Source organism: Mastomys coucha, unplaced genomic scaffold (assembly GCF_008632895.1).
Source record: "Mastomys coucha isolate ucsf_1 unplaced genomic scaffold, UCSF_Mcou_1 pScaffold15, whole genome shotgun sequence".
Lineage (NCBI taxonomy): Eukaryota > Metazoa > Chordata > Mammalia > Rodentia > Muridae > Mastomys > Mastomys coucha.
This window is the reverse complement of record NW_022196897.1, coordinates 96697971-96711618: the sequence shown is the minus strand read 5'-3', so window position 1 is coordinate 96711618 and position 13648 is coordinate 96697971. Positions and strand designations below refer to the sequence as shown.

Genomic DNA, 13648 nt, shown 5'->3' with positions numbered 1-13648 from the left:
ATGGCCGTGTACCTGTCAAACGCCATGGCTATGAGCAGCACCATCTCCACTCCTCCCATAATGTGGATGGAGCATATCTGAGTCATGCAGCTGTGGAAAGAAATGACTTTGTGTTCTCTCAGAAGATCTGAGATCATCTTGGGCACTGTGGTGGAGGAGAGTCCAACATCAATGAGGGACAGATTGGCCAGAAGAAAATACATAGGAGACTGTAAATGGGAGTCAGTAATTACCAAAAAGACAATGAAAAGGTTTCCCAGGATGATGCTTACATAGAGCAAAGAGAAGGTGGACATGAGAAAAATGGTACTTTTCCAAGAACTGGAGAGTCCCAACAACACAAATTCAAAAACTACAGTTTCATTTATTTGATCCATTGACTGGAATAGAGGAGAAGGTTTCAGTGGACCTGTTGATAGAAAATGATAATGTTATCATCAGAGATAGTACAGTGTATATCCATTGATTATAACTCTGTTTTGTTTATTGTATGTATCAGAGTCAGAAATACAGGAAAAACAGTAGGAAAAGGAAGAATAGTGATCAGGAGATCAAGCGAGAAGAGATGGAAACTGGTAGTGTAAGGCAGCATCTTTCATTAGTTCCAGTGTGTATGTTGCTGAGGGTGGAGAATCATGGGTTCAAAGCTCCTGGGACACAAAATGGTTTCATATAATGATAGTATATTATTAAGTATTGAAGAAAAGGACATTGCTAGATATTAAATACATGAAAGTAGGCTACTTTTCTTGTTTTTTGTTTTTGATCCAGGTATTTTGTGTTTTGTTTTGCTTTGCTTTTGCCCTTTCAAAGATGTCTTTATGTTTCTCTTGGCTCTTTCCCCTATGAGTTAGGTCAAAATATTATTTTCACACCAACACTTGCTGTAACTTGCAAATTACTCCTAGCTGTATTTCTTACTCCTTTTGTGGACATCATTATTTTCTTGACAAACTGAGCATTTTATCCAGTGTACCTGGTATGTATTTTTTTTTTTTGTTCGCACAAGTAGAGGTCAGATACACCGATAAAAGTCATTCACAATACTTAAATTTTGTTCTGAATAATACAGGTATTGAGTGATCCCTTTCTTACAAAGATAGAATATGCATATGGAAGTAAAATATAGTAATCAATGCTTATATATATAATGCTTACATATGACTTTTATTAAACTACTATTTGCAAAGGGCTCTATGTTCAGTATTTACTTAAATTTCACACAATTCCCAGAGCTATTTTTGTTAGATCCATTCTTTACATGGAGACAGTGAATTTTAGAAGAATAAAGTGTTAGAATTAGGACTTGCATTCATAACTAAAGTATATGGTAATCCATGTTCCTAATTATCACACTGTGTTCTTCAAGGGCAGTCCCTTTAATCAAATGCTGTAGATCTTTCTTGGACATATAATCAATGGACTAAACTATATTCAGCTTTTATTTTCCTTTAGCTGCTAACATAGTGAATTCTTTTTCTATTATTGCTTTAAAAATATCTAGATGCTATGGGTGGTAGCACTTAGGTGTGGGCAACAGAAGATGGTCACCAATGCAATGTAATTCAGAGACAGATGGTGAGCTTGAGGCCAGAATCAACTTCCGGGGACCTTGTGTCAAAATGTAAAGCCAGTATACAAACACATAAATAAGTAAGGTCTGGAACTCTGTGCACTACCTAGTCCTTTCTCTCCAACTCCTCCTTTGTAAGGCCTTGACCAAGTTTATTCATTTTACTGTGATACTTTCATTTCTTTAGATTATTTTAGAGAAAATAATTATAAATCTCAATATCATATTAATCTTAGTATTCTTGGTGCTACTGCAAAATTTCATATTCTCGATCATTGTCTTATTTCTATATGTTTCTCTCCGTGGCTTTCTGACATCTATCAGCTATGTGCCTTTCCATTTTTTATCAACATAAATTCTATTTCCTGAGAATGTGAGCAGAGGGATGTTAATTTTAAGCGAAGCAATCTTTATTTTATATCAGAACCAGATTTTTTCTAAACTGTTGCTATGCTGTTTTATATGTTTGCTTTCTAATAATTCCTAAATCAATTCCCTCCTCTAGATCACTATTTTAAATTTTTGCTTCTACTTCTCAAGTTTCTTTATCTCAACTCCAATGAATGATACTGTTGTCTCCTTTCTTTCTTGTGTTTATGTCAATCTGCAGGATGTTTGTGGAGCATCCTATTTGTAGATCATGCTGTCAATGTGATTTTCCAACTCAGTTCTTGGGTGTATTTCTTACGTACTTTTTGAAGTTCTGCAAGACAGTGTATAAAATTTTTGAAGAAACAGCAGAATATTTCAGAAGATTTTAACCCACTTACTATAGAAAATGAATATATGAGTTACTAATTTTTAAATGGACTTACAGATTTTTAAAAATAAAAGCAAACATTTATAAATAACATATTCAAGATGATTTGTATGACATTTTTAAGTTGTCAACTTCTGATTTTCAGTAAAATATAAAGCTAAAAGAGTAAAGAAAAGCCTGTTAGTCCCTGGGAGCTATGGGGGTACTGTTTGATTCATATTGTTATTCCTCCTATGGGGCTGCAAACCCTTTCAGCTCCTCTGGTCCTTTCTCTAGTGGGAGGGGGATGGGCTAGGGGGTTTGGAGGGGAAATCAGGAAAGGGGATAACATTTGAAATGTAAATAAAGAAAATATATAATAAAATTTTTTTTAAAAAAGAAAAGCCTGTTAGAGTTATATATTAGCAGTGTGTTATGAAATAGACAAGAATCTAAATCAGGGAATGCTATTTGAAGCAACAAACTAAAATTTCAGTAATCAATTGCGAAATTACATGACTACCTGTAAAATTAAGACAAAGAAGTACTGTGATATTGAAGAAGAATATTTAAACTAATTTAAGTCAGAAATACATAAAAAGATATAAAAAGTACATAGATATCATATACATTCAATTAAAATATTTTCTGATACACTTGAAATCCTGTTTAAAATGGTAAACCAAACTATTGTAAAAGAATAAAGCAAGTTCAGACTTATGAATCTTTCAATTCCCAGAAGACTATAAATTAACTGCATAATTCCTGAAATGTAGTATAAATATGATGGACTAGCCCAAAATGGAAATCATGAAATTTGGAGAAATAAATAATGAGAGTTAGGGCAGGGCACAGAAAACTATTATTGTTTAGGAAGTGCCACAGACTGACTCAATTTAAGAAATGATGATTTTACCAAATTATAAAGAAATAGATACAAATTGTCTATTTTTCAAAACACATTTTTAATCACATACAAATCTAGAAACTTGAATTTTGAAAAGCTCCTTTACCTGCTAAGTCATCTTTGCAACTTCTGGTTTGGGGATGAGATAACAATTTCAGTTTATTCTTACCAATATGAGTTGTTCTATGTTAAGTATAGTGCTTTTTCAAATTCAAAATGTATCCAAGTTAATACATAAAAAGATATATATATATATGTGTATATATGTATAAATGTATATATATACATGTAAACATATATATGTGCATACACATATACAAATATATATACACAAATGTATATATGTATATATACACATATATATGTACACACACATATATACATGTATACACACACACACATATATATATATGGTTGCTTCTACAGTTTCTCAGAACTGTGTAAATATATACATGTATATATACACACACATATATACATATATATACATGTATATACACATATATATACATATACATACATATATATATGTATATATATGTGTGTATACATGTATATATATATATGTGTATATATGTGTATATATGTATATATGTGTATATACATATATACAGTTCTGGGAAACTGTAGAAGCAACCAAGCATACAAAAAAACATCAAATTCCAGAAAACTGACTTAAACTTTAAGAGTCATTTATAGCCCAACCAGCAAAACTGTAGGCTGGAACTAATAAATATTTGACAACTTCATGTCTCTGAAAAATCCTTTTCCACATATAAAATGTGTAACGCCTATTGTCTGCCATGGACATAAGTGAATTTCCAAGCCAAAAATATCGAGAATAATGCAATCACAGAGAACTGAACTCTACGTTTCCAAACTAAGCTAAGAAAAATCTTGACTCTGGTTGGAGAAAGTAGGTGAGAGAAGGAGAAAAAGGCAGTAAAGGAGAAGAAGTAGAACAACTGAGGGAAATGGAGACAGGCCATATGTATGTATGCATATATATATATATATATATATATATATATATATATACACACACATTGGAAGAAGTAGTTGAATTGCTAGTATATAGTGAAGATACTATAGACATTCCTTTTTTACTTGTATGATCTTATTTTTTTTAGAGAGAAAGCAGAAAGGTCTAAATACTAAACATATTACTTTAAAATATTACTGCTTTGAAGAATATTTGAGTTTCTCTCCACTCAGTTTCAGCTGTGAGGAAAGAAACCAAAAGTTACAAATGAACTTGAGTGAGATTGAAACATAAGGGTGGAAAAAAGTTAAGTGTGAAGAACAAAAGCACAGAACAAGGTGAGGGGTGTGGGACCTGAAACCAGAAGGATAGAGAACAGTACTCATCCTACCTATGTAAGAATAGATTCTGTCCCCAGCATCTTCTAAGAATGAGAAACACAGAGAGACTTACTCTTTCTCTAATTCATCACTCAACAGTACAGCTAAAGGCACATGGGTATTTATTAGCAGGAATGTAACCAATTAATACAACTGGGCATAAAGTTCAATACCTAAATCATTATTGATTTTCTATAGAAACAATGCCTTCCATTAATATTGTTCTTCCCAAGAGTCAACTATTAATAGACACAGAATTGATTATTGGAAAATTGACTATTCTATTTGATGAGAGTCACTGTATGACTATGATAATATTTTCTTCACTTTGAGGTTTGATGTACATTGAAGTATTGGACTATTTAAAACATTGATAATACCTGTTTGGTACCTATTAAATTATGTTTATACCCAATACTAAGAAATATATAGAAATAAAAGAAACCAAGTAAAATAGTGTACTCTTAGCTGCCCATTTAGTATGTGTGCCCACATGGATTTTCACTGCCCTGCAAAACCTTATTTTAGCTGCTTTGATAGTTTGCTTTGAAATTCCATCACAGGGAAAGCTGTTGCTTAAGATCTTTTTCTTTATTTTTCTTTTTTTTTTATTAGATATTTTCTTTATTTACATGTAAATTTCTCCATTCCCAGTTTCCCCTCCAAAAAAACAAAGAAACAAACAAGAACCACAAAACAAACCCCTGTTGCCTCCCCCCTCCCCATGCCTGCCACCCCACCCTCTCCCACTTATTGGCCCTGGCATTCCCCTACACTGGGGCACAGAACCTTCACAGGGCCGAGGTCCTCTCCTCCTATTGATGATCAAATTGCAATCCTCTACTATTCACATGCTGCCAGAACAATCAGACCTCTCCATGTGCAGTCCTTGGTTGGTGGTTGAGACCCTGGGAGCTCTGAGGGTACTAGTTAGTTCATATTGTTGTTCATCCTAAGGGGCTGCAAACCCCTCAGCTCCATTGGTCCTATATCTGATAGAGGGCTAATATCCAAGTTATACAAAGAACTCAAAAAGTTAGACTCCAGAAAACCAAATGACTCTATTAAAAAATGGGGTACAGAGCTAAACAAAGAATTCTCAATTGATGAACACCAAATGGCTGAGAAGCACCTAAAGAAATGTTCGACATCCTTAGTCATCAGGGAAATGCAAATCAAAACAACCCTGAGATTCCACCTCACACCAGTCAGATTGGCTAGGATAAAAAACTCAGGGGACAGCAGATGCTGGAGAAGTTGTGGAGAAAGAGGAACATTACTTCATTGCTGGTGGGATTGCAAACTGGTACAGCCACTCTTTTTCTTTTTTTTTAAGACATAGTTCATTGCTGTACATTGAGACAATAGAAACACTAATTTAGAGTAAATCTATTTCCTTACAAACATTGGTATTCAATGTACCAGAACCCTTTGGCTCAAAGAGCAAAACTTTTTTTTTTTCTGGCAAATATATTGATCAATTCTTTTGGTAAAAAGATGAAAATAAGTGGTTTACAAAATATTAGAAATAAAAGGGATTTGAGAATAATATATTGTCATGTATGTAATTGGCTTACATAGATGAATGAAAGTTCAAGACAAAAATATGTACAGAGAAGGTAAATAAGTAGAACAACTTTGAGTGGGAGCACACATGCATGTGCACACAAACAAGCAAAATTATCATCATAAATATAGTACTTTAAGTTAAACCTAAATACATGATAGAAAAAGAATGAGTACAGAATTGAGGGATACAGAATCGAAGAACTACAGATACAGTGTCCATCAATTAACCTTTTGCTTAATAGAGCAATACAAGCCAGAACACAAGGTGAGGATTTTGACATCAGTAGAATGTACAATCTTATAGCAAACTCTCTGATCTTCTGGCACACATAAAGTTTCACCAACATGACTGACCAGATGTAAGACAGAGTTGATTTTCATATTGTAGGGACATGGTGAGATTCATTCCTCACTTGTTAAAGATATTACCTTTTGACTTAAGATATTATTCCTTGACTCAACATTTTTGGCATAGTGGGAAAAGTCAAATAGCTTTGCTTTGTAAGTTCATTTCTAAGGAATGAATTAGTCAACCTTATTATTTTGTGCCTGTTATATCTTGTTTGCTTGGTTTTGGTTCCTTTCTTTTTCTTTCTTTCTTTCTTTCTTTCTTTCTTTCTTTCTTTCTTTCTTTCTTTCTTTCTTCCTTCCTTCCTTCCTTCCTTCCTTCCTTCCTTTCTTTCTCTCTCTCTCTCTCTCTCTCTCTTTCTTTTTTCCTTTCTTTCTCTCCCTCTCTCTCTCCCCCTCTCTCTCTTCCTTCCTTCCTTTCTTTCTTTTTTTCTTTCTTTCTTTCTTTCTTTCTTTCTTTCTTTCTTTCTTTCTTTCTTTCTTTCTTTCTTCATTTTACATCATGATTGCTGCCCTACCTTTTTCTGCCCCACCTTTTTCTGCCCCCCTCATAGTCCCTTCCCCATTTTTCATCCATCTTCTTTGAGAGGGTGGAAGCCCCCCTGGATATCACCCCACCATGCCACATCAAGTTTCTTCAAAGATAGGGGCATCCTTGTCCACTGAAGCAAGACAAGGAGGCCCAGTTAGAGGAACTTGATTCACAAAGAGGCAATAGCTTTAGGAAGCACCCCTATGCAGTTGTTAGGGGACCCACACTGAGACTGAGCTGTATGTCTGCCACATATGTGTGGGGGCCCAAGTTTCTAGTCCATGTATATTCTGTGGTTGGTGGTTCAGTTTCTGAGAGCCCCCAAGGGTCCAGGTAAGTTGACCCTGTTGGGCTTCCTATGGAGTTCCTATCCTTTCAGGGTCTCTCAATCCTTCCCCCAACTCTTCCATAAGACTCCTTCAGCTCAATCCAATTTGTGGGAGTGGGTCTTCTGCATCTGTTTCAGATAGCTGCTGGGTGGTGCCTTTCAGGGGACAGTTATGCTAGGCACCTGTCTATAAGCATAACGGAGTATCATTAATAGTATCAGGGATTGGTGCTTGAACATGGAGTGGGTCTCAAATTGGTCCATTTATTGGTTGGCCATTCTCTTAACCTCTGTTTTTTGTCCCTACTCATCTTGTAGGCAGGTCCAATTTTGGGCTGAAAGTTTTGTGGGTGGATTTGTGTTCTTATCGCTCTACTAGGTCATGCATAGCTATAGGAGATAGCTCCATATCCTCCCTTCTAGGAGTCTCAGCTAGAGTTAGCCTACTTCCTAGAGCCTAGCCCATGCTAGGTCTCTGGCAAGTTCTAGAGATGTTCTCCCTACATCCAATACTGTGATGAATGTCATTGATTTTTTGAGATTAGTTAGATTGAATGGTTAGGCATTTGGCAAACACATATCTAACTAACTTAGCCTCAAAATATAGGCCTGTAATTCTATATCCCTTGGATGCTGAGGTGGGAAATTTGGAAAGTCAAAGATAACCTGAGTGATTTAATAAGAGCCTATTTCAAGTATAAAATAATAAAAATAATTGGCAGGAAATATATACCTGAGTGTTGGGGAGCTTCCCTAGCATGCATGAGATTTTGGCTTTAACTTTTAGTACCAAGAAATCAACCATAACAAGACAAAATAAAAACAGAACAAGAAAAGGAACTCAGTGAAAAATCAATGACATCACAAACAAAACAAAACAACAACAACAAAACAAATGAAAGAAATATATTGAAGTTTTAAGAGTATATTTTGGTCCATTCAAAATATCTATCACCAAGGGTATAAAATATGGACCATGGTAAGTGAAATGACAATGGCTCAGGAGACAAACATTTCAAAATATTTTTATAAATGAAAGTAGAAGGAGCACCAATAGGTGCAGAGAAATAAGCTAACAGCAACTGGAATAAGTATGATTACTATATACTATAAGAGTTCAGTGGACATACATTTAAGATAGATGTGGAAAGATGGTTTAGTAGCTAAAAGCACTTCTCGATCTTTGAGAAGACAAGTCTAGTTTTACCTGTTCTAAATCTAGGGGTCCAATGTCTCTTTTGACATCCTTGTGTTCCTGCACACACATGGTACACTGAATATCCCAAGATACACATATAAAATTAGCTATTTTTTAAAAAAATTAAAGACTTTCTGCTTTAATATTTTCATATTAGTAGGCATTTCTAAATTTCAAATAAAGTATAAATTTATTGGGTATATATAGCCAATAAATACTTGTATGAATAATAGTATTTTTAAGTGCTCTATTTATTCTAAGATTTATCTGTGCCTTTTATCTTTATTGAACTTACTACTATATTATGAATTAGTTTGTTATTTGGAATAATTAGTCTCATTATTCTTGCCTCTTTGAATATCAGAATAAAAAATGTTTTTATAATTTAAATTTGTTTCCTTTCTTTATTTTAAATTTGTGTTACTTTGTTCATTGATATGATTTTATAATTCACATATAAACACACACACATCTCTCAAAGCATGATTTTCACTGTATCCGATGTTTTCTATATGTTTTATGCTTTTATTATGATATGAACTAAACATATTTTAAAGCTTCAATTGTGATTTTTCTTTTTTTATTAGATATTTTCTTTATTTACATGTCAAATGATACCTCCTTTCCCAGTTTCCCCTCCAAGAAAAAGAAAAAGAAAAAAGAAAAAAAAAAGAGAAACCCTGTTCCCTACCCCCTTCCCCTGCTCACCAACCAACCCTCTCCCACTTCCTGGCTCTGGCATTCTCACACACTTGGGCATAGAACCTTCATAGGGCCTCTCCTCCCATTGATGACTGACTAGGCCATCCTCTTCTATACATATGCTGTTGGAGCCATTAGGCCCACCATGTGTACTCTTTGGCTGGGAGCTCTGAGGGTACTAGTTAGTTCATATTGTTGTTCATCCTAAGGGGCTGCAACTCCTTCAGCTCCTTGGGTCCTTTCTCTAGCTCCTTCATTGGGGACCCTGTGCTCAGTCCAAAGGATGGCTGTGAGCCTCTACTTCTGTACTAGTAGGGCACTGTCATAGCTTCTCAGGAGACAGCTATATCAGGCTCTTGTCAGCCAGCACTTGCTGGCATCTAAATAGTGCCTGGATTTGATGACTGAGTATGGGAAGGATCCCCAGACGGAGCAGTCTCTGAATTGTTCTTCCTTCAGTCTCTGTTCCATAGTTTGGCTCTGCAACTCCTTCCATGGATATTTTGTTCTCCCTTTTAAAAAGGAACAAAGTATCCACACTTTGGTCTTCCTTCTTCTTGAGTTTCTTGTGGTTTGTGATTTGTACTTTGCGTGTTCCGATCTTCTGGGCTAATATCCACTTACAGAGAACATACCATGTGTGTTCTTTTGTGATTGGGTTACTCACTCAGGATGATATTCTCCAGATCCATCCATTTCCCTAAGAATCTCATAAATTCATTGTTTTTAATAGTTGAATAGTACTCCATTGTTTAGATGTAGCAAATTTTCTATATCCATTTCTCTGTTGAGGGACATCTGGGTTCTTTCCAGATTCTGGCTATTATAAATAAGGCTGCTATGAACATAGTGGAGCATGTGTCCTTATTACATATCAGAGCATCTTCTTGGTATATGCCCAGGAGTGGTATAGCTGGGTCCTCTGGTAGTACTATGTCCAATTATGGGAGGAATCATGAAACTGATTTCCAGAGTGGTTGTACCAGCTTGCAATCTCACCTGTAGTGAAGGTGTGTTCCTTTTTCTCCACAACCTCGCCAGCATCTGCTGTCACCTGAATTTTTGACCTTTGTCATTCTGACTGGTGTGAGGTGGAATCTCAGGGTTGTTTTAATTTGCATTTCCATGAAGACTAAAGATGTTGAACATTTCTTTAGGTGCTTCTCAGCTATTTGGTATTTCTCAGTTGAGAATTTTTTGTTTAGCTCTGTACCCGATTTTTAATAGGGTTATTTGGTACTCTGGAGTTCTTTGTATATATTGGATATTAGCCCTCTACCAGATATAAGATTGGTAAAGATCTTTTCCCAGTCTGTTGGTGGCTGTTTTGTTCTACTGACAGTTTTCTTTGCCTTGCCAAAGCTTTGCAATTTTATGAGGTCCCATTTGTCAATTTTTGATCTTAGAGCATAAGCTATTGGTGTTCTGTTCAGGAAATTTTCCACTGTGCCTATGTGCTCAAGGCACTTCCCCACTTTCTTTTCTATTAGTCTCACTGTATCTGGTTTTATGTGGAGGTCCTTGATCCACTTGGACTTTAGCTTTGTACAAGGAAATAGGAATGGATCGATTTTGCATTCTTTTACATGCTGCCAGTTGAGCCGGCACAGTTTGTTGAAAATGCTGTCTTTTTTCCACTGGAGGGTTTTAGCTCCTTTGTCAAAGATCAAGTGACCATAGATATGTGGGTTAATTTCTGCATCTTTGATTCTATTCCATTGATCCACCTGCTTGCCATTGTATCAATACCTTGCAGGTTTTTTTTTTTTTTTTTTTTTTTTTTTTTTTTTTTTTTATCACAGTTGCTTTGTACTATATAGCTTAACATCAGGGATGGTGATTCCACCAGAGGTTCTTTTATTGTTGAGAATAGTTTTCTCTATCCTGGGCTTTTTGTTATTCCAGATGAATTTGCAAATTGCTCTTTCTAAGTCTATGAAGAAGTGATTTGGAATTTTGGTGGGGATTGCATTGAATCTGTAGATTGCTTTTGGCAGGATGGCCATTTTTATTATATTTTATCCTGCCAATCCACGAGCATGGGAGATCTTTCCACCTTCTAAGATCTTCTTCAATTTCCTTCTTCAAAGACTTGAAATTCTTGTCATACAGATCTTTTACTTGCTTAGTTAGAGTTACAGCAAGGTATTTTATATTATTTGTAATAATTGTAAAGGGTGTTGTTTCCCTAATTTCTTTCTCTGCCGGGTTATCTTTTGTGTAGAGAAAAGCCACTGATTTGCTTGAGTTAATTTTATATCCAGCTACTCTGCTGAAGTTGTTTATCAGGTTTAGGAGATCTCTGGTGGAATTTTTGGTGTCACTTAAGTATACTATCATATCATCAGCAAATAGTGATAATTTGACATCTTCCTTTCCAATTTGTATCCTTTTGATCTCCTTTTGTTGTCTAATTGCTCTGGCTAGGACTTCAAGTACAATATTGAATAGGTAGGGAGAGAGTGGGCAATGCTGTCTAGTCCCTGATTTTAGTGAGATTGCTTCAAGTTTCTCTCCATTTAGTTTGATGTTGGCTACTGGTTTGCTGTATATTGTTTTTACTATGTTTAGTTATGGACCTTGAATTCCTGATCTTTTCAAGACTTTTATCATGAAGGGAAGTTGGATTTTTGTCAAATGCTTTCTGAGCATCTAATGAGATGATCATATGGTTTTTTCTTTGAGTTTGTTTATATAGTGAATTAAATTGATGGATTTCCATATATTGAACCATCCCTGCATCCCTGGGTTGAAGTCTACTTGATCATGATGGATGATCATTTTGATGTGTTCTTGGATTTGGTTTGTAAGAATTTTATTGAGTATTTTTGCATAGATACTCATAAGGGATGTTGGTCTGAAGTTTTCTTTCTTCCTTAGGTCTCTGTGTGGTATAGGTATCAGAGTAATTGTGGCTTCATAGAATGAATTGGGTAGAGTACCTTTAGTTTCTATTTTGTGGAATAGTTTGAGGAGTATTGGTATTAAGTCTTCTTCGAAGGTCTGATAAAAACTCTTCACTAAACCCATCTGGTCCTGGGCTTTTTTTTGGTTGGGAGACTATTAATGACTGTTTCTATTTCGTTAGCAGATACAGGACTGTTTAGATTATTTATCTGATCTTGATTTAACTTTGGTACTTGGTATCTATTTACAAAATTGTCTGTTTCATCCAGGTTTTCCAGTTTTGTTGAGTATAGGCTTTTTTAGTAAGATCTCATGATTTTTTCGATTTCCTCAGTGTCTGTTTTTATGTCTCTCTTTTCATTTCTGATATTGTTAATTAGAATACTGTTTCTGTGCCCTGTAGTTAGTCTGGCCAAGGGTTTATCTATTTTGTTGATTTTCTCAAAAACCAGCTCCTGGTTTGGTTGATTCTTTGTATAGTTCATTTTGTTTTTATTTGGTTGATTTCAGCCCTGAGTTTCATTATTTCTTGCCTTTGACTTTTCTTGGGTGAATTTGCTTCTTGTTGTTCTAAAGCTTTCAAATATGCTGTCAAATTACTGCTGTATGCTCTCTCTAGTTTCTTTTTGGAGGCACTTAGAGCTATTAGTTTTCCTCTTAGGACTGCTTTCATGTGTCCCATAAGTTTGAGTATATTGTGGCTTCATTTTCATTAATCTCTAGAAAGTCTTTAATTTCTTTATTTCTTCCTTGACAAAGTTATCATTGAGTAGGGTGTTGTTAAGCTTATGAATATATGTGGGCTTTCTATTGTTTATGTTGTTATTGAGGAATAGCTTTAGTTCATGGTGATCTGATAGGATGCAAGGAATAATTTCAATCTTCTTGCATATGTTGAGGCCTAATTTGTAACTGATTATATGGTCAGTTTTGGAGAAGGTACCATGAGGTGTTGAGAATAAGTTTTTTCCTTTTGTTTTAAGATAAAAAGTTCTACAGATATCTATTAAATCCATCTGTTTTATAACTTCCTTTAGCCTCACTGTGTCTTTGTTTAGTTTCTGTTTCCAGGATCTTCCATGACAGAGAGTGGTGTGTTGAAGTCTCCCACTAGTATTGTGTTGTGCAATGTGTGTTTTGAGCTTTAGTAAAGCTTTTTTTATGAATGTAGATGCTCTTGCATTTGGAGCATAGACGCTCAAAATTGAGAGTTCATCTTGGTTCACCTTTGATGATGAGTATGAAGTATCTTTCCTTATCTTTTTTGATTACTTTAGATTTAAAGTCAATTTCTTTTTTGATTTTAGAATGGCTACTCCTGCTTGTTTCTTGGGACCATTTGCTTGGAAATTTGTTTTCTAGCCTTTTATTCTGAGGTAGTGTCTGTCTCTGTCACTGAGGTGGATTTCCTGTATGAAACAAAATGTTGTGTCCTGTTTACCTGCTCACTCTGATAGTCTATGTCTTTTTATGGGGAATTGAG

The 13648-nt window shown here is 35.1% G+C and overlaps 1 protein-coding gene across 1 annotated transcript in view; it reads right to left on the bottom strand.

The window, feature by feature from the left end:
- Positions 1-406, bottom strand: part of LOC116091760 (olfactory receptor 4F21-like) — a 1074-nt gene extending 668 nt beyond the window's left edge. Inside the window, exon 1 of the mRNA XM_031373244.1 lies at positions 6-406. Coding sequence (XP_031229104.1) covers positions 6-377 — 372 coding nt within the window. The 5' untranslated portion in view covers positions 378-406. The remainder of the gene's footprint in view (positions 1-5) is intronic.
- Between the last annotated feature and the right edge of the window lie 13242 nt (positions 407-13648).